General features: G+C 39.8%; 1 protein-coding gene across 1 annotated transcript; it reads right to left on the reverse strand.

Moving 5' to 3' along the window:
• Positions 1-1,786: 1,786 nt before the first annotated feature.
• mcoln1a (mucolipin TRP cation channel 1a) lies at positions 1,787-20,867 on the reverse strand. The gene is made up of 14 exons (XM_037765145.1): positions 20,627-20,867; positions 12,347-12,624; positions 11,166-11,333; positions 10,852-11,008; positions 8,635-8,716; positions 8,341-8,437; positions 7,418-7,517; positions 7,020-7,126; positions 6,673-6,822; positions 6,434-6,535; positions 6,137-6,259; positions 4,168-4,374; positions 3,929-4,059; positions 1,787-3,451 (listed from the first exon to the last, which is right to left on the reverse strand). Exons 1-14 carry the CDS (start codon positions 20,655-20,657, stop codon positions 3,415-3,417), a joined length of 1,770 nt encoding a protein of 589 aa, XP_037621073.1. The 5' UTR covers positions 20,658-20,867; the 3' UTR covers positions 1,787-3,414.
• Positions 20,868-22,471: the final 1,604 nt, after the last annotated feature.

Here is a 22,471-nt window from a genome sequence, read left to right on the forward strand (position 1 = left end):
TGCCCAAACACCTCTCGTATAGCGAAGACAGCTGCAAACTCTGCAGGCCCCCACACACACAGACACAGACTGACACACCAAACACAGGGACTCAGTATATAAGATATAAGACAGGAAAAGGAAACTGCTGCTGCTGCTGAAGGCCTGCAGTTTTGATCGGAAGTGCTTTGTTAATATGTAAAAGGCCCTGGATTTCAAACAGCGAGCCACAAGTGACTGGATTTCAATTCAATCTGAGATCAAACTGGCATCAACAAAGCACAACGCCTGACATCAGCACAATGAAACTACAGCAGACAGACCATCAGCAAGCCATTACCTCGAGGCTTTCATTGTGCATCAAAAGGCACAGAGTAAAAGCATTCCTGCATATACAAACATCATGTGAATAAAAAGATAATTCTAAGAATAATGACATTTTTATGAGGTGCATTCAACTCTGAATCCTACATTTCCTTCTGTCTCACACAGTTTGACATGAAGCATCGAGGCGTCGTCAGAGCAGTACATAATGCATGATGATATTAGGTTAAGTGGGTGGAAGGCAAAGATGTGCTACATCAGCTGCCAAGCCTCACTGAGGGGAAGTTCAATAACCAGGAAATGAGCTCATCATATCGGACCGTTATGAAAAAAAAGTTGTAATTTCCCCTCTCTGAGAGCTCTGTGCTGCTGCAGCGTCTCAACTGAAACATGCAGGGTATTCACAACCGCTGTGGTCGACTATGTGTTAGATTGCAAAACTCAAGAATCAGTTTGTTTTAATGTGCCTTTTTTCCACATGCCTACATAGTAGAAATTAAATAAACTTGTAGTCCATTAGTACAGTTTTGCGTGGATCAGTAACCAGACACATGAGCTCCCTCTTCTGGTGATCCAGAGGAACTGAAGTCAAGCTACTGTAGATCAGGGATACTCTCTGCTGCTTGCTTTCTCTTACCAAAAAGTATACTTCAAGTTTATTTTATGAAGTATACTTACGTAAAATTCAAGTATGTTTCCCCGAATTACACTTTTATGTAGTAAGTATAATAATATCAATGTACTAGTAGTATACTTCTAAGTGTACTAATCTATAATTTTGAAATCTCAAAATGCCAAAAGTTGTTGAATCCAAATCACAGCATGACTTCTTCAATGGTGTTTCTCAAGGTCTGGGTGTCTTAATGTGGTATTTTGGAGGGATTATTGATAATTTTTATCAATTCTCAAGTAGTAAAAAATTGTTTATTTTTAGCACCAAATCTGTTTAACAAATGGTATCAACACAAATATTGCTGCAGCAACTGAAGAGACATAATATAGCATGAGAATGACCATCATATACTTCTATCATAATGTTCTAAGCCCTTATACACTTTCACAACTTATGAATTAATTATTTCATGTTTATTTCTTATTAATGACTAGAACAGCTTGTCACACAGTGCTAAGCAACATCTCAAATTAATCTTCAGGTTCCCAGCTTTCAGATGATGTCAACCTATTCTATGTGACATCTACTGTTGACCTGCTATCTCCCCCTAAAGACCCCCTGTATGCTTTGTTTACATTTGAAAGACTTTAGTTCAGATCTCTGTCGGATCCTCCCCTGGCACTTTTTTTGGATAAACAATCTCTATTAGTCTATTTTGATGCATTTTTAATGCAATCTAGCACCTTATTTACATTAAAAGTAAAAAAACCAAACTATTGTGAATCAATTTCTTTTCATTGTAAATTGGAAAATGGTCTGCGGGCTGTTAAGTTGAGTATCACTGCTGTAGATGAAATTAGGCCATGATATAAAATGAAACAAAACTATGTTTTAATATCAAAGATGATCCGGGAAACGTTAATCAGTAGATTGGCATACATATAACACCAAATAGATGACGCCAGGACAACTTTGCATTTTTACATTACAAATCATTCGTATAAAAAAACATCAAACTGTAGGAAAGGTACATCTAGGTAATACTAGATTATATATATATATATATATATATTATACATGCATGACATTTAATTTAAAGTTAAGGCCATTGTTACATTTAGCACAGGTTTGCCATCTAGCTTCAATGTGACACTGTTGGTTTATTAGACAGAATACAAGATGACTGAAAAAATACTGTCATCTTACACCCCATGAACGTATTACTGCTTGGACCATCTCTTCATAAAAGACACTTCTTTCCTAAAAACACCCTCTGGAGTCCAGACTGTGAGACTCCTTTAGATTTGTGCGTTTTATGCGGTACAAAGAAAAAGAATATTCAAGCGTCTCCTAAAGATCAAGTCACTGGGTTACAGACAAGACATCATTATGAAGACAACAAACGGACTAACAAAAGCATGATTCAGTATGACAGGACATTATTACAGAAGTTTCTGCTCTCATTAAGGTTATCTACCCTAAACCCTGCTCCACTGCGTAAAAAACACATCAGATACAGTTTGTAGACTGCCATCAGTGTTTTATAGAAATGAAGAACATTTCTACCGTCTAATGGATGAACTCTTTCCTCCTCGACATACTTAGAAACATGCATAAGGCTCTGGAGGACAGCTTTCCTCGTTGTAGCTAACCACAGACAATGTTGAGTGCTTCATTAGTGACACTATATTGATCATTACTCAGATAAATACAATACATCACATAGTCTACTATACAGCAGTACACTAGTATCCACATTTGAAGGCAGCGTGATGCTTGTGCGGTAGAACTGCAGCTAAAGAAGCTGTTTGAAACTTTATACTGATGGTTGCAGCTGACGGGAGACAAAAACAAATCAGTTCCACAACTGAAACCTCACACTGTGCGTCCGTTCGTGGTCCTGTTTTCACACATCTTTCTAGAAGCCATCTCCCTGATTGTCTCTAAAAAGACTATGAGGTGGATTTCCCTCATTCTGTATGAATTAACTCCAAAGTTGTTGGATATGTTTTGTGAGATGTATAAGTGCCCTGTCCTCAGGAGGTATTTTGAAATACTATAAAAGGAAAAACAAAAAAAAAATAAAAACAGTCAGCACCGTGTATGCACTACTGCTCTCCTCCTCATCATGGCACCAACTTAGTATCGTGACAGTAGTTCCTGCTCCTGGCTTGTGCAACATTAAATGCATTAGAAAAGATACCGTTTTCGTTTTAAAAAAAAAACCAGTAACGATCAACACAAAAGTGTTTGTGCATCAGTCATCCAAGATGCTGCCGAGTCCTGTCCTCCTGTCGTCTTCATGATAAGAGGTCCAATAAGAAGACTTTCTTGTACAGAGTGCTGGTCCAGCTGTTGGTGACCCCTCAGATGAGTAATGAGGTTTGACCCAGATACAGCATGTTGGTACAGAGACACTGGGGCGTCAGGAAGGTGCAGTGTGTCCCTGTGGTCAGCAGGGGAGGATAGTGAGGCTTCTGAGTTCACTGAGGTCAACTTCAGTTAACCAACAGGACGTCCTCATATGTCGTCGTTCTGGGGAGGAAATCAAAGAGATGTAAGAAGGTGTTTGGGCTAGGACATGAAGCATCTTTCTATTACTCAATGCCTCTACGATGCTCAGATATTTCAGCCTCTGCCCTTGAAGTGGTTGTGGGAGTCTGATCTGGGGCACATCATTCACAGAAGGAGAGTAGGAATCTGATATTAAGAAATGATGTCAAGAGATCTTAAAACCAGGCTCATTCATCTTTTAAATCACTTTTAATAACTCACTTTTCAGTGATTTTATTTATGTTTTATGACATTTTAGTTGTTTTACTCTCTGTTTTTTTTTTGTTGATGTGTTTAGGTAGTGGCTTTTAGTACATTTCATTTCATATTTCATTATGTTTTTTAAATGTGTTCTGTTTTTATTGTACAGCTCTTTGTAACTGTGTTTTGAAAGGAGCTATATAAATAAATATTATTATTATTCCAAAAATAATTATCCAGTCTTCATCTCCTCCTCACCTGTCACAGCAGCAGAAGAAGGAGCACGGCGAGGTCTCCAGACCTTTGAACTTCCCAGAGTTCGCTGCGTCCGTACACTCTGCTATGAAGGCATGCAGGTCAGTGATGTGCATGGGTGGCTGGGTTTGGTGCTGTGGAAATAAACGAGTATACATCATTGTTATTTCTCTTGTGTTTCTCCTTTCCATTCTGTCTGTCAGAAAAACAGAAACGATAACCCGGTTGAAGTGATTTCCTACCTTGATGGTCTCGTAGGCTCCTGTGATGAGAGCGATAAACAGCGACAGCACCATGTAGATGAAGAGGGAGATGAAGGTGTACAGGTAAACTTGGCTGAACACCCACACCAGAGTGCTGCTCTCCTGCATCTCGGAGAACGTCACGAACATGTCGTCCCCGTTGATGAGGGAGAAGAGGCACTCTGACACCATGGACAGGGAGCGGAACTGAGGGACAGAAAACAGCAATCAAACCTCTGCAAACTGAAATTATTTATACAATAAGGAAAGCCTTCAGTTACAGGAATTAATGTTCCCCATGTGACAGTAAGACGTAACTTTCTGACTTCAGCAATAATGTGCACAATACACCAACTCAGAACGTCTACTAGGGGAAGAGAGGGACAACGGCTATGAGTGACTTCAGTTTTCTGTGGTTTAACTCTAAAGTTTCACTGAATCACTTTCTGTGGTTGGAGAAGTGACCACAAATAAACCAGACTTTCTTACGGGAACAAGGCTTCACCTCAGTTATTGGGAAGAACGCAGACACTCTTCTCCGCTGAAATCTGGTTTTGTGATTGATGACAATAGGACGGGCGTATTTTCATATATTTCAAAAGACAGCCATAAGGAATTGTAGACCAAGCTACTTATTAAGAACCAACAAACTTTTTTAAAGGCTCTCAAAGTGTTAAAGGTGTTAAATTCTGAGAATCTCTGATTTCAAAATGGCACAAATCATGTTTAAAGTTTAAAAAGGATATACTACCTATAAGCAGGGTTAAAAAAAAAAGATGGACTGTATTTTTTGTAGTGTGTGAACTAAGAGGCTATGAGAGACCAAATAATACATAATAATACATTTTCATTCTGTTAATGTCTTTTCATTTATTGAAGTGTCACAGTTAAGGAAGGCTTTGTTAAGTTGCATAAGTATACATTTGGGCCACCATATTTAGGGGCTTAGCGGCCTGTTGGGGCAGTGCTTAAAAATATTAGGGTCTATCCCTGCTATAACGCAGAATTCACACCAGAGCAGCGGCGAGCTGCTCAGCAATGTCTATTAAAAGTTGCGGCGGCCGCTCCCGAGCTAGTCAAGCTGCGGCCATTTGATTTTTGCAGCGAAGTGTGGCCGAGATAAAAATTGGGAAAAGTTTAGCTTTTAGCGGCAAAGTGCGGCCACAGTATACCCGACCACAGCCAATCAGTAAACAGATCATGTGACAAATTGACCTGTGTTACAAAGAATTTCTTCCCGCCAGAAACACATGAACACGCCTCCCGGCCACAGAAATATGTAATTATTGCGACGCTCTTCGCCACTGCCTGGTGTGAATTCGGCGCAAGTATCGAAAGGTTGTTTAAAACACGCAATATGTGCATTAAAAACGTTAAGCACTATTGAAGAAAAAACGTTGTATTTCAGTTAAAGAGGAGATTTTGTTGTGAGGAAAGTGTTGCTCACTTTGTACTTTTAAATAATGTTTAAAATAAAGTCATGAACAAGCAAAAAAAAAAATGTATCACCAGAATGGCATAATGGCATCTGTATGGTAGGGACAGTGTAAAATTGTGTCTGATGTAAAAAGGGTCAGTGTTATATGCTGTAGCTTCAGCCTGCATAGAAAATCAATGCTATGATGTATTGTTTTCTTACTGTACTGAGGATTAATTGCCTTTTTTTGCTGATGTTTTTAAAGAGGACCTATTATGTTTATTTTCAGGTGCATACTTGTATTTTGGCTTTCTACTAGAACATGTTTACATGCTTTAATGTTCATAAAACGCTTCCCTCTGTCTGTTTGAGCTCCTGAAAAACAATAAACCACACTAAAGGAAAAGGAAAAAGCACAAAAGGTCCTCCTAATTCTAATAGGTCCTCTTTAATTGTATCCGAAATTGTTTGTGTAGTTAATTACAGACAGAACAAAGTGTACATTTACTACACCAAACTGTCACATCCCTGTCTACAAGAGCTTGTGTTCACCTTGACGTGGTACGGTCCCAGGACGATCCAGCCACAGAAGCAGTAGCCCAGATAGATGACGGCCACGCAGCAGCAGAACCGAATCACGTTGGGAAACGCAATTCGAAGTGTCACGATCAGAATCTATGGGAGACACAGAGACAGATCAAATTACAATGTGAGAGAAAGAGCAGAGAGTTGATTAGTAGGATTTATTTCATTACATCAACCCATTAGAGGAGCATTTTCTCATCTTTTGACAAGTTATTAAATCAACATTAGCAGTTGATGCACACCACCAGTGTGTCTGTGACTTACATTGTACTTCTGGAAGAACGTGAGGTAGCGAATTACTCCGACCCACACCAAGAGGGTGGAGGTTCCCAACAGGATGCCGCACAAGTCGTATGAGGACATAGTCTGTCAGGAGATTAGAAAAGATACTTAAAGACGGCTCACAACAGCGCTCAATGGTATCAGATAACAGCTGGTTGAATCCTGTGCAAAACTATAGCAGATAATGTCCCTTAAGGGGTGTGACGGTAAGCAGGACACACCTTAGACTCGATGCCGATTTTGATGATGCTGCCAGTGATGGTGAAGATGTCGCTGATGATAAGGAGGATGTACCACCCGTTAATGAACTCCATCCGGTCTTCCCAGCGCACTTTACGATTCAGATTCTCCCTGAAGAACTGCACAAACTCCTGATGAACACACAGAGACAGTGAGAGAGGAATTAGCCTGAAGCATGAGGTTCACATGCAGTGAATAAACACAACAAATAAACACACTTTTACACAAAATGATGATTTCCTCAGTCTGCTAACTCCCTTGTAAACCCCGATTCTGCACGTACTGGCATTTGTAATGCTGTAATTCAGTGGTGACAGACTCTTCGTACCTGTTGCAGCATGATGCCTCGCAGAATAGAGCGTCCACACAGCACCAGTGACAGTATGCACACCAGAGCCACGGCGACATCAAACGCTAGACGTGTGTAGTTCTCAGCTGGAGGTTAAAAAGGGAGGAAGCAGAGCTGTCAGCAGTCTTTCAGATAGATCTGATAGTAGTAGTGGTACAGCACTGCTCAATACTGGTGGCGGTGTATAAATGACTTCACACGATCAAACTTCCTGTTGGTTGTGTAAAAGTAACTGATGGCAACTTTTAATATAGATTTCCTCACGTTCTATAACACCTTTGCAAGCTTGCTACTGGTTCATTACTATCTTTCACTAGATTGCTACTGCCGCAGTATTTCTATAGCTACTACGAGTCCCAACCATCCACTCATCTCACCGTGTCCAGAGACGCTCGGGTCCTTACACTCCTTTATTGATGCCTCGTTTTCTAACCGGATCTTCACCTTGCCGCTGTGAGCCTTGTTGTCCAGGACTATCTGGAGGAGAGAGGCGACCAGCAGACAATTCACATCCTTTGAAAACTTTGTTAATGAAACGTTAGTGTAATGAAATACCGACAGGGGGGATTTTATTGTTCCTCAAACACGGCCGCAGCTACTATTGAGAACACAGAGGTCATGTCATCTGTAATATTTGTAGGAATGTGAGGGGTTTTAATGACATGAAGGGAAGCTTAAAATATGCAAAAACACACATATTACTGCATTTAGCATAAAAAATATGTTCAAATCATAACATGGCAAACTGCAGCCCAACAGGCAACAACAGCTGTCAGTGTGTCAGTGTGCTGACTTGACCCCAAACTGCATGTGATTATCATAAAGTGGGCATGTCTGTAAAGGGGAGACTCGTGGGTACCCATAGAACCCATTTTCATTCACATATCTTGAGATCAGAGGTCAACGGACCCCTTTGAAAATGGCCAAGTCAGTTTTTCCTCATCAAAATTTAGCGTAAATTCGTAGCGTTATTTAACCTCCGTACTGATAGATTCCTTAGATTTTAGTTTCACATGATGCCTTCACTGTAGCATTAAAACTGAGCCTGCTGCAACCTAAAAACCACAAGTTGTGTCAATACATTAAAGAAATTAGTGGCGTTAAAACAAATGTTCATGAACGCATTATTATCACGTTGACTTTGACAGCCCTTACAGAAAATATAATTGAACAGTTAAATTACTAAATATATTGTGACATTCTGTGATTTAAAAAATAATAATGCACAAGTTTAGCCACAATGAGTAGGATTTTCCTGAACCATCAACGGTGTGTCTTTGCCTTGAAGATCTTTACTCACCGTGATGTAAAAGGTGTAGCAGTCGGGGATCTCATTGTTGATGATGGTCTGTATATTGATCGCCTTCAACTGGAAATCTATGGTGACGTTAATGAGCCTTGAAAAAAGAAAAAAGAAACGGATGGTAATTCAGAGGGAAGCAGACCTCTGTGTGCGTTCTTGTATACATGCTTGAGTGTGCGTGTTGCAGCAGAGATAAGCGGCTTGTTGACTGTCATCATCAGATACTACAGAGATAAATCTCACCAACGGAGAAAGGAGAAAGCTGAAGTCATGTGAAAAATTAAGCCTTACTTGTGGAACTTGAGTGTAAAGTTCTTGTAGCTGCTGGTGAGCGGAGACGGAGGGGACGCCAGCGGGTCAACGCCTATACAGTCTGAAATTAATGGAGAACAGAGAGAGGACAGTTGTGTTGCGTAAATATTGACATATTGGAGAGAGAGAGAGAGAGGGAGAAACACTGAATTTCTGGCATTTTGCTGTTCCTCTCTACATAGTGAGAACAACCTCACAAAAACGAGTCTTATCAGAATTATTACAAGAAGCAGATCACAACGAAGCATTTGACATATATGTGATATATGAGGTTGTTTCCACTCTTCTTACTTCCTCTTAACTTGTATTAAGAGTACTCAAAAACAAGCCAATTTGAGGAAGTAAGAAACTCGGAGGATATGCAACAACTTCTCTGTTCTCGGAAGGTAAATTAACAGCCATTTAGCAAATGACCCCTTCTCTGATAGTAAAAATGTGTTACGTAACAATTACATGCATCCATGGATGTTTAAAATGTCAATACACGGACCTCTGCAAAATGTGCAATCTATGGAAGAGCATTGCACTCATCAAAGAAAGTAATTATCACCTTCGAATATCATAATTATGACCTCCGTTTCTCATCGAGATCAGGTGTTACACCATACATCAGAGTGCAGCGGCAAAGTGCTTTACTGCCACTGTAAACATTTTTAATCGCACTGTACTGGATGCTTTATCACCACAAAGCCCACTTGGATGCATTTCTGATACATGACTTTGTATCCCATAATGTTTTCTGCTGCTCCTGAAGGAACACGCAGCACCTTCAAGCAGTCCAGAGTGTGCTTTCCGCCTGAGCAGTCCGAAGGGATGCATGCCCAATGTTGACTCCTAACTAGAAAGCAAGGAATCTCAGTCTGTGTGTACATATGTGGGTGTGTCCTTTGCATATCTCGAGAACCGTCCATCCGATCTACTTCACACTTGGCGGGTGCGTTGCTGGGAACCCCGTGGACGTGCAGTGTTGAATTTGAATGGCGGTGCAATTTGGACACGCGACACATTCAATGTTACGGTCTGTTATGTTATTTCTACAGGCCGTTGCTATGGACACAGTTCTGATGTCGGACTCTGGCGGACCATTTTTGTGTCACATTATTTAATTCTTAAGTCAGTAGCTTAGTAGCTGTGTAATAAGCGGGATAATGTACAGCGAGCGGGCATTGTTGTGAAATAAACCACTTCAGGGCGATGCAAGACCCCTGGATCACCCTGTTGGGGTTTATTTTTTGCAACAATGACCGGCTCGCTGTACATTATCTCTAAGACTCTGGGATTGTAACCGTTTATTTCCTGGAGTTACAGCTATTTTTTCTGATTTTTAAAAAGCCTTTGTAGCTGGGTTTTTTTTTAGTGTACACTCTGGTAGCTACTTGTGTGAGAGCAAGAGTGCATCCTCAAGCATTCGTCCAACATTTCCCTTTGAAGTGATAAAAGAGTAAAAAGCTTGTGTTGCTCCCTCGGGCAACAACTGTCCCCCTGGACAGTCTGCAGATAATACTCTGCTTGACCTTTGACTAAATTATATACAAAAAATGCATGAAGCACCCGTTTCAGAACAACATGTGGTCTGCTTCTGTAGCGCTGTATCTCCACTTTTTCATGCGTTTGTTTTAGTGTTTTTCAGCAACGGTGCACTTCATGTGATGCGACAATTAAACTGGTATAACTAAACTCATACCATAATACATATCTCCTTTGATGTGCTGTTCAAACTCATTACAGCCCTCACCATTAAATGTGAACTGTTGTTTCAAAGAACCAACAACAGTCAATCACAGCCTTCTAGCACTGTTAGCGATGTTAAAGGAATTATCATCATCATCCTTCTTATTACACGGCTTTGTTGAATACTCGATTCTGATTGGTCAATCACGGCGTTCTACGGTCTGGTATTTCTTTATAACAGACTGTTGCTATGCATAACAGGCCGTTGCTATGGATGCTGTTCTGATTTTGGACCCTGGCGGACTGTTTCTGTGTCAAATTATTGATTTCTTAAGTAAGTAGCCGTGTAATAAGCGGGATAATGTACCACTAGCAGGTCATTATTGTGAAATAAACCCCTTCAGGGCGATGCAAAACCTCCGCTTTGCGTCAGGGTGCCACATCGCCTTGTCGGGGTTTATTTCACAACAATGACCGGCTCGCTGTACATTATCCCTTACATATTGTACAGTGTAGTTCATGTACTTGTGATGATGTGAGGGTCTATATTGAAGGTGTCATTGGCTGGGTCGATGCTTCCCTTCTTGTAGTACTGTTGGCAGAGGGAGAGCGCACTGCCGTTCACGCCAACACCGTACACGTATGCGTAGCGTCCCACTGTGGTCTCTGGTAAGGTCAGATACTGTGGAGAGGATGAGAGGTTAACTGAGTAGGGGGCCAAGTACTGTACCACAACAAACCTAATAATACATTAAAATTTAGAGTTAAAAAGTGTAGCACTATATTAATAAGTAGTTTCATATATTTAAGCAGCTTTTTCGTTTTTCCTCAGGGCTTACCTGATCCACGGCGTAGAAGATGTGGTCGTAGACGTCGTTCTGTGAGTAAACAGCAAAGGAGTCGTCTGAGGACTCGTCGTAGTCTTTGAGGAAGAGGTGCTTGAAGGTCATAGTGTTCTCCTCCTTGAAGGACACCACCACCTGGTTACTGAGACCAAACAGCACCAACTGCAGCAAAGAGCGAGAGGAGACTGAGACATGTCATGAGGAGGAGGAGTGGGGACAAAGAAAAACCCTGAGGTGTAGCTACGTTTCATGTGCACCTCTAAGGCTGTAGGCTTTATGATATAATTTATGACTCGTCTATCACTTAATCAGAACGCTGTGTGTTTTTGCACCTCATAAATCACTGACAGCTCCCATACAGGAAATATAGATAGAGTTGTGCACTGACAAAGTAAAAAAAGATGACTGTATACATTTCTGACTACATAATTAATTGGGGTTGAGGCGAGAACATTGCTGCCACTTCTAAGATAACTTTATTTATATATCATGCAGAAACAACCTGTAAATTATTAATATTTTCAATTATGTACAGGCAAACAGAGACTTTCACTGAAAAGGGCAAAAAATCAGTTGGGATAAAATCCCATCACAAGTAAATAGACTGTATTACTATTACTGTATTATACCTTTATTTCTTACTATGGTCTGATGTATTTTTGTACAACCTTGAACTTTTCTGTAATATTATTTTGAGTGATTATCACTAAAGATTTGTACAGTTTTATAGGTGTCTTTGTCATTTTTCCAATATTTTAGCTTCCTGGCAGCTTTATATTTTGTTAAATTTACAAAATTATGACGAAAATGTCCGACTTCTAAAAAAAGCATCTATGTATGTGGGGTATGGACAATTTAAGAAAAAGGAATGCATAAAAAGAAATTAACCAAAATGAACCTGGACAGAGGGAAAACAATTACTCCTCAGAAAACAGTTATCTGAGTATATGTGAAAGAGTTAACAGTTTTAGGATATCAAACATTATTAGTCAGCTAGTCTAAATTCACAATAACTGAGTCAGAACTTCAACCTTATATATATTCCTAAAAAGAAAACATACGACAAGACTTGGAAACCAATTAGGGCAGGATAGAAAGTGTACAAACAATGACAAACAATGTTGTAGTGCGAGACAAAAGATCAATACCGGATTTAGATGTAACACCTGACGTACCTGAGCTGTGACAATAATGATCTTGAGCAGCTGCAGGATCAGCTTGTAAGGCTTGCGGCCCTTGGCGTGATATTTATCACAGGGACTCATGAAGAAGTATTTCAACTTCCTGCGAAAGGCCTCCTCTTCCGGATCAGCCGCGACCCAATGACCTGCCGCCGCCGTGGGACACCGATGGTTGCTGTGGTTGTTGCCATGATTGTTATTGTGATGGTCATGCTCCCCGCTGCTGTCTATGGAGCCGTAGCGAGTCACTGGCCTGGACAGGTCTTCTCGAGCTGAAAGAAGAAAAATAAGGAACGTTTATTTTCTCATGCAATTTATTTTTGTTTTCTAAGAACTTAATCTCAGACAACACGATAAAAAAAGCACTTAATAATCTTTGATCAAGACCGTTACTCAAAGACAACTGATGCACAAGCTGAACGGACAGAGAAACTCAAAAATATCTCACTGGTGTATAAGCTCCCATTGAGCTTCTGCCTTTTCAGTGGTTTTAAAAAACACTTTGCATCATACGACAGCGTATCAGGTCCTTTGCAGGTTAAAACAGAATTACGGAGCCGGGGGAGGGGGGTATTATTCCTAGAAAAAAACTCAGAATTTTGAAGATTAAAGTCATATATTTACAAGAAAAAACCTCAGCTATTCTCTGAGAGTAAAGTGGAACATTGACGAGAAAAAAAACTCACAAATTTGCGAGATTATAAAGTCATAAATTTACAAGACAAAACTAGAATGAATGCAGGTTTAAGGCGCTTCTGCGTTGGTTTGCCACCTGATTTTACCATCAGCATGTTAGCATTGTCAATGTGAGCTTGTTAGCATGCTGATGCTGGCATTTAGCTTAAAGTCTAAGTACAGCCTCACAGAGTCACTAGCATGGCTTTAGTCTTGTTTATTCATGTTTGTGGGTTTGGTCTTTGTTTGGGATGAAGTGGCACATGTTTGCTATAAAACACAAGTATGCCTCAGCATATAAAGCATGAATAAAAGGCAATAGGTCACAAGGCTGTTACACTTAAGAGCATCAAGGCGATGGTAGATCAAATGTCCATGGCAATAAAGCGCTTACAGAATACAAGGGGAGACGAGCACCAGGACAAGAGTCCCTATTGTGCAGTCCGATAACTGGCTCAGAGGGAAAGCAGCAATCACATGAATTGAGCGAGTGCAAATCGCTGAGCCAAAGTCTAGTGATTTCATGCAAAAGCTTGACTCCACATTCTCCTCAGTGACACCGACAACTTCCTAACAGCATCCTATCACGCCACACGTGTGCTCAAGCCTGAACAGTCTGTCTTCAGCTTTCATCTCAGTCTGACAACTTGTCTTTGTCTCTCGATGTGTATGGATTCACTCTCTGTCCCCTCTGGCGCTTTGAACATGTGCTCAACACGCCACACATGTGATTTAACCCTTTTAACCCCGAAGCTACGAGAACTATTGGAAACAAATAAGGGTTGTCCTCCAGAGAACATGGCACATAAATAGCCAAGATTAGATTTTTACAGTTGTATTTAGAGTGTTGATGACTTCTGGAAACCATCATGCTTCTCATCTTATTAAATTTGGAGAGAAGTCATACTTTCTTCTTTCTTTCGTCCCCTTTACAGAAAAGAAACTGATGTCAAGGTGTCAACTACAAGTCTTACCGAAAGTGTAGAAAGCTGTTTCAACCAGAAAGGGAGAAATCTATTTTCCGAAATAGTCTGTGTGTGTGTGCTAGTTACTCCTGACATCAGTGTGAAGTGAAGCAGATTCCTGGGATGTTATGTCAGAGCTGACGAATCTTAGAAGTCTGGCCTGACTGGATTTGGTAAGTACAAAAATGTAGGTATGAAGTTACATGGAAGAAACCCATCACGTTCTTTTCGGCAGAACAGGGAAACACCACCAACTACCACTTTACCAATAATGTTCTCCTAAGTGTGATGACAAGGGCTTTTATGTAATACTAGTGCAGTGCCAGTTCGGAGTGCATGCCCGTCCGCAACGGGCTGATTGCTTGGCCCCAGGAAGAGCTGCTTGCAGCGTTGTCGAGAACTGTGGATATGGCTGCTTGCACCCGCCAAGTGTGAAGTTGAACAGTTCCCAAGATATGCAAACAGTCATACATACAACCATACATACATACATACACAGACAGACACACAGAGTTCCTTCCTTTATAGTTATATGATGATACCTATTGGCCAAATGGCACCAAATCTGAAGAGGACCCGCTCCCTATGTAGATATGAAGAGCCCATTCTAAGATAACGAAGACACAACGGTTCTTAGTTTCGGGTGATTATACACTAATGAAAACATATTTATGAATATTATATTCCATTTCTGCTAATAGATCCCCAGAAATTTTACATTGTTCCTTTAAAATAATTAATTTTGAAATTTGTGGTGAGCTTTCCTGCTTTACTACGTAATCACTCCTCATTTCTGGTTTTTAAAAGACATCTCAAACAACTTATTTTTACAGAATACAGTATTATGTAAATGAGATGGATACAGTGTATGTAAGCAGTGCAAATATTTGTTATTGTTATCCTGTTTTTTTATTTATTATTTTTCCTTCCTGTCTTTTTTTTTATCTCTAGCATTTCTTATTCGGAAATAGTATCCTATTCTTTCTTTTAGATATTTTTAAAATATTTATGTCTATTTGTAAATTGTAATACAGCTGTCTTTAATTCATTGTTAGGTGGGTTCCTTTCACAAGCCCTCAGGTTGTTTTTTCAACCCACACCTGTGCATTTATTTATGTCATTGTATATCTCTTCTCTTATGTTTTATTTTATGCACAAATAAAAAAAAGAACTAAAGAGAAAAAGGAAAAAAGGAGAAAATTGGAGTGAGACAGACAGACAGACGGACCTTATTCATCTATAAAGCTCTACTGTTATGTACGCAGTAATCTTGGCAGAACTGGTTTCAGCTACTATGTACCTTTTAAAAGGAAATGACCTGCAAACTGACCTCTAGATTTGTTCAGTACCCTTGGAGACTTTAACGGTATCTAATGTTTTTTTTAAATCTTGTAATTCTTTTTATGAATTATTCTTCAATTGTGGTCGTCTGGCCTTTTCTGTGCTGTTTTTATATGCTGGTTGTCTGACTATGAATGCTTCTTGTTCTTGGTCTTTCTTGAAAAAGAGATCTCACTCTCAATAAGACTACCTGATTAAATAAAGTTTAATTAAAAAAACCTAACCTGCGATATAGACATTGGACATGACTAAACAGAGCAGACAATTTATGATCTGAAACAAAGCAGCTCTTCGTAGGGAACCGACAACATCGTGGGAAAGCCACAAATCAGAAAGTAGGCTAATCATGCCTAATACTTGTCACATGCTTTTAGCTCGCTAGACCTGGCAGCTTCCAAGAAAAACACAGAGGAATGGAGTCACGCAGATTATATTCAGGATATGACTTGTTGGGTAGTCAAAGTGAACATTTGCAAGGTCAGATAAACGGCTACGTCAGGATAAACCTAAACTCAACAGACACAGTAAGTCAGCAGAGCAAACAACCAGCTTAGCAGAGTCGTCTGTTGGGAATGAGAAGTGAAACAGGATAAAAAACACTGGTGTTCAATATTAGTCAGCAGTACTAACTGGGAACAAGTTCATTACACAGAAACGTTATGAACTGGCAAAACTCAAAATGCTTGTCACAAGTTATTCTGTGGCAACACAATAATACATCTCAGTAATTTAGGTTTCCTGGTACTGTTAAAGGTGCAATCAGCAATTTTTTTGTTGGGATCTGAAACTGTTCTGGGTTTTACTCAAAGCAGTTATCCAGCTAATTCAGTAAGTAGTATTACTGATGTAATGATGTACTGTTTAAGCTCTTGTCTAGTGTGCATTACAAGAACAGTCAATCTATTTTGGAGAGATTGTAGATTTCAATCCTATGTTTTGAATTTGTTAAAACTTGTAAACAGAGAAGGAACAGAGGCGTATATTCTGAATATGATTAATTGGCAAAATGTTGACTTCCCATCTCTTCTTTATAACTCCACACCCCCAGATTTTTTTCATTTTCAAACTATTAGTCTTCAAACCCAACCGATCCCGACTCAAGTGACATCACTTGAGCCTTTGTCAAGGTTGAAGAAGTAATTTAATAAGTTTGCCGCCTTTGTTTGGACTATGGAGCCTCAGTGTTGTTGTACGTCGTGAATATATCCGTTCCGCACAATGAGATCGGTTGATGCCTTTATTCGCGGTGCGAAAGCTCATTCCGGAAAAAAAAATGATGCCGCTTTTTTGCCGCGTGATATTCAAAAATACTGAAAATACTTATGACAAAAACAACAGTTTGAAAAAATATATTGACTTGTGAATTAATCCAAAGGAAAAAGCCCCCTTCGTGTAAAAGCCTTAACTGTCCAGCACAAAGTTTTAAAGATCCTTAAAACTATGAGGCAATTGATGTAATATTTTTTACATTTTAGCTGGTCACACCCTTGTATGGTTTAAATCTTCAGTTAAATCCCAAATCTTTACTTTGTTGTTTGCTCGATGTCTGTAAGCGAAGACTGAGATGTTTACTGTGCATATTTCACTAGAGGAAATAAATCGTAACCTGAGATTTTATGATAACCACATGTGGTTTCCTGCAGTTAACCAAACCCACATTCATAGGGATCATTTCCTACATTATCCAACACCTGTTGTTAACCTGTGAGAATTTTGAGCTGATGATGAACAACATCCAGACGAGCCCTTGGTTTCAACAAAATTAATCACAAACGCCCTGGCTGCAACAGGGGTTGCGTGCCTCCGTGAAAGAATCCTCACATTTCATGCAGACAATAGGCGTGAGCGCACACGTATCTTTGATCGGAGGAGTGTGTCGATCGTCACGGCAGATAGAAATTGGACAAACAAAAAGTGGGTGCAGGCCATTGACCGTGCCACCAGATTTGACACAAGCTGAATGAATCCGTGAAAATATCTGGCTCTCCCGGTTCACGGCCGCCTGTGGAGTGCTGGCAGAAACGCTCATGTAACTACAAGTCTGTCAGTCTAAATCCTTACTGTCACTGAGCATCTGTCAACACCTTGGTATCTGCGTTTAGATCTAGTCTGGCAGTCCGCAGCAAGAGGCCACCCACAGGTCGAGAGTCCAAAACTTCCACTAATACTTGAGTTAAAGGAAACACTTTGAACAAAAATGATAACCATGTTCTGGGTTATTTGTAGGACGTGAAAAAAAAGCATGACAATGTGGCTTTAAGGGGCCTATTTACCTGAATTACTAACGGTAGTAGTTAGTGGAGATAGTTTTAGTTTTATGTGCCTAGGTTTTGAGATATGCAACTCTGTAAGTAAGGAGGTAAAGCACTGAAATGTTTGAAAAACTCAACAGTGAATTGTCTTTCTAGATATGCCCAGTTACAAAAAAAGCATAGTTTTAGTCGAGCAGAGTTCATAATTCTTTGCTAAAAAGTTGTTCCACTGTTTGCAGTGAGGTCTATGGATTATCCTGAATAACTGGGGGCTGTCTTTAAAGCATTTCTGTGTTTTGAACACCAAAAACTAAATTTCTTTAACCCTCTATTGTATTCAGAAAAAAACCCTGAAAGACAGTCATCTCAAAAACCTCTACATATGCACAACTAGATACCACCAGGGTGGGCAGAAAAATATGCTTTTTGCAATTTGGGTGAACTGACCCTTTAACTTGAACACATACTGTGTGTGATGCTACATAAAGCACGCCTTAATCTGTGCGTGTGGCTCCTTAAAGCAGACCAGGAAAACAAGCTGCATGGTATTAAAAAACTTAAAAACTCAAGGTCTTTTTACTGGATTTTTCCAGAGCGGTCAATCGCATTTTACAGTCTTAAAAAAATCTGGAAAAAGCTTCTTGAATTAAATGGTCAAGAATGAACTTTCACACCATTCAAAAATCATTCACAGTATACAGAGGAACTATAATCTGTGGAGGCGTACTTCACCCAACCCACATCAACAATCTTTCAAAAACACTGCAGACTCAATGCGTGCGACAATCTTATGAAACCATGTTGGAGGTATTATCATGCATGAAGGAGTCAGGCTGTTTAGATGTAGATTTGCTGAAAGGGGGGCTGATAGTGGTGGTGGTGGTGGAGGAGCATCTGGGTCCTAATAGAAGGGAGTCTCACCAACAGGGTCTTTTAGACCAAGAAAACCTACAGTCACAACAACCTCTGAAACTGGGGCAAGTACTTCAGTATTATAGTTCCACATCAGTACTAATGTTAAATCAGCTCATTCAGTGTAAAGGTGCAATCTATTACTTGTAGTCTACAATACATGTAGTTGAAGGTAAACCCCCCCAAACACACAACTACGACCGACAACAAACAATTATTTTCAATTTTGAGTTATCTGTATATTATTTTTAAGAGTAACCAACCATGTTTAAGGCGCAAAAATGTCAGGGGACAGTGAAATCACAAGTTCAAAACCCAAATGTATTCATTTACAGTGAGTAAATCTTCACATTTAAGAGGCTGGAAAACAGTGAATCTTTGGTATTTTCATAATATGTGTGAATATATAAACGGGGAAAAAAAGTTCGGAAACTTGTGTTTGGTCGATTATTTCTCTGTTGTTACAATGCTAATGGTCATTGTATTTTACATTGTTGGATTTACCTTCACAATGATTTCCAACTTGTAAGGATCATGCATTTATGGGATGAGCAGCACAGCTAATTATGTGGGTAGCGCCCAAGAAAAAATGTGCCAAAATGCTCTGCCAATGGTAAACAGTGTATTCTCATAAGGCTACCAGGAAGCCTGCAATGACTGCCCTTCACCGTCAGGCCCGTTTGCGCTGGTGTCGACAACACAGACAATGGAACCTGAACATGTGGGGGAATGTCATGTTCAGTGATGAGTCCAGGTTCTGTCTGCCTAAGTTGGATGGCAGGGTCAAAGTATGGAGACAACGCGGAGAACTCTATGCGGATTGTAACACCGATGGAGTAACAGCTTTTGGTGGGGGCTGTGTCATGGTGTGGGGAGGCATCTCCCTCACTGGCAGAACAAGGCTCGTCATCATTGAAGGTCATCTCAATGCAGTGAGATATCGGGATGAGATTCTGTAGCCAGTGGCGATCCAATATCTCCACAATCGGGGACCTAACTTCATCTTTCAAGATGAAAACGCTCGCCCCCACAGAGCCAGGGTTATCACAGACTGAGAGTGACCAACACAACCACGCTGGCTGACCTGAAACGAATCCTGGTTGAGGAATGGAACGCCATCCCACAGCAACGTGTGACCAGGTTGTTGATCAGCATGAGGAGGAGGTGCCAGGCTGTTGTGGCTGCGTATGTATCTTCTACCGCTACTGAGGCTCCTGACGGTGTATTAAAGAGTAAAATAGCCAATATGTCTTGTTTGTTCCTTGTTACTGATAGAGAGTTCAATCATCCAATCCACCAAACAACTCAAAACAAGAGTCAATACCAACAGGAGAATTACAAGTTGGACATCATTGTGAAGGTAAATAAACAGGCTTTCCAATCAGTAAAATACAATGACCATTAGCATTGTAACAACAGAGAAATAATCCACCAAACACAAGTTTCCAAACTTTTTTCCCCCAGTTTATATTCATCATAATACATTTTCTGTCGAATCGTTTCAGCTCTATTATAGCTTATTTCTATTCTGTCCCATTAGACTAAACAATTAAAATACAATACCTGTAGTTGAGTCTAAACTACAGTTTTTTTTTTAACATTTTGTAAAATGACTAATTCTTTGCAGTACAATATCCTTTGAGACAATAATATGAATTCCTATCTCTGACTGGTATGTATTAGTGTTTACTGCTGTATGACAATGAGAAGGAGGCCATGTCTAACAACCTCTCTGTTATTATATACTAGTTACATCTCTGTCTAAATGGTGCTTTCTGTATTAAGACACGACTTGTGGAGAAGTGGAGAGGGAAACTCACACTTTGTCAGCATGAATTACAAGATGGAGTCATCACAGTATAAACCCTGATGTTGACAGAGCTGTTAGATGAAAATGACTATTATTATAACCACCTCAGCTGTCCAGAAGATGACTGAGCAGAAACACAACAACGGCTCTCAACAACAACAACAACAACAACAACAACACTTGAGACACCACAACACAGCTCTAAAACTATCTTAAATTCAGAGAGAGACACAAGAAAACGATGTATTAATACGCACAATACGCTTGTAAAATGACTCACAGCTGAGTTAAAGTTGAAGTTAACGGTACATTACATTACCTGAGGAGTCTTTGCGCTCTGTAGTAGCCATGTAGTTATCCGGTTAAAAACACAATAAATAGGTAAATCATATAGCTAGAACTCAGAGTAGCCGGTGTTTTTACTGTACTATTAACAGTTTACAGCTCTCACAGAGCACACAGCTGTCTGTCCTGAAACAAGCTGCCGGTCCGAGCTGCTGCTGCTGCTGTTGCTCTGCTGCTCTGTTGGTCCGTCGCCAACTGACTTCCGGTCTCTCAGGTCATGTGACTGATACCACGTGACTACGTCATGCACAGCTCTGTGCTGGAGGGAGGTACAGGACTTTTAATACATCCATGGGAGGCACAGGACAGGATTTACAGCACATTTTTTTAGGTTGATCCTCGTGCAAGGCATGACTTAGTGTGCAGCCGAACATCTTTATTTGTATTTTGTAAAATCACAAACCCTAAAAAAATGTCCACTTGTCTTGTGTGTCCTGATGTAAGCCCACACCTTGAAGAAACATCAAAAATGTTAACCAAATCTGGTACATGGAGTACCCTCGAGGTTATTAAACATACATTGAAATGAGCAGAGGTCTTCAGTCTGACTTTGCACAACTAATCCTTTTTAAAAAAGCCCTAATATCACCAGGTTTTAATTATTCTACAAAAATGAATACAATTGTCTATCTTACTGTATTTTATACAGACATAGATGCAAATTAAAAACTTCTAAATATCCTCTCTTAACAAAATAACAAACCTCGAGAAAGCACATTTTAGGTTGATCCTCGTGCAAGGCATGACTTAGTGTGCAGCCGAACAACTTTATTTGTATTTTGTAAAATCACAAACCCTAAAAAATGTCCACAGTTGTCTTGTGTGTCCTGATGTAAGCCCACTCCTAGGAGAAACATCAAACATGTTAACCAAATCTGGTACATGGAGTACCCTCGAGGTTATTAAACATACATTTAAATGACCAGAGGTCTTGAGTCTGACTTTGCACAACAAATCCTTTTTAAAAAAAAGCCCTAATATCACCAGGTTTTAATTATTCTACAAAAATCAATATGATTGTCTATCTCAATGTGTATTTACTGTATTATATACAGACACAGATGCAAATTAAAAACTTCTAAATATCTTCTGTTAACAAAATAACAAACCTTGAGAAAGCAACCTTGGCAGATTTATTTTATTATTCTATTAATTTATGTAAATTAGGTGATAGAAATGTTAGAAATACTTCCCAAAAGGCTATCATTTTAGCACAGTGTCTGGAATTTAAAATAAGTTTAATAAAGAAAGCATTCATTACAGAACTGTTGTGCTGGGTTACATTACATTGTACAGGTGGTTTTGTTTGTCTGGTCACTCATAGAAAAGGCTACCGCTCAACACAATTAAAGCAGCAGTGGGTAAAATTAGAGCAAATATGATTAAGAAAAGTTATTTTTATAAAACGGTCACTATATCCTGAAAGTAGTGCATGAGACAGGTAATCTGAAAACAATCATGTGTCTCTGTGTCCTCCGGTGCTCCTAACGGCATCTGCAGACCGGAGGAAAACAACAAATCAGAGCCGAGCTGGAGCCTTGCCGTCTCTGAGCAGCTGTCAATCACTCGCAAACTCCGATCAAACGGTCAAACTAGGCAGCGCTGATCAAATATGAATCAATATTCTGTTACTGTAATGCCTCTTTCTCACCTCAAATGTTTTCAGAAACATCTTGTAGTGTACTGTATAGCTGTAAAATGAGAAAGTTTGTGACCCGGCAGCCATGTTGAGAACAGTTGAGGAAATACCAAACACCGCCCACCAGTCGGAGCAAACTTTCTCAAGTTTTCTTCTCTTGGACAAATGACTCACCTCCCC

This window comes from Sebastes umbrosus, chromosome 3 (assembly GCF_015220745.1).
Source record: "Sebastes umbrosus isolate fSebUmb1 chromosome 3, fSebUmb1.pri, whole genome shotgun sequence".
Lineage (NCBI taxonomy): Eukaryota > Metazoa > Chordata > Actinopteri > Perciformes > Sebastidae > Sebastes > Sebastes umbrosus.

What these genes read in the sequence shown, in the direction of transcription:
- mcoln1a (XM_037765145.1), bottom strand. Translation starts at nt 20,657, where the DNA reads ATGGCTACTACAGAGCGCAAAGACTCCTCAG. An exon ending in GAGGCATCATGCTGCAACAG is followed by an intron (nt 6,823 to 7,019) that starts GTACGAAGAGTC and finishes TGTGTTCATCAG; the next exon opens with GAGTTTGTGCAGTTCTTCAG. An exon ending in TGGGACCGTACCACGTCAAG is followed by an intron (nt 4,375 to 6,136) that starts GTGAACACAAGC and finishes TCTGTCCCTCAG; the next exon opens with TTCCGCTCCCTGTCCATGGT.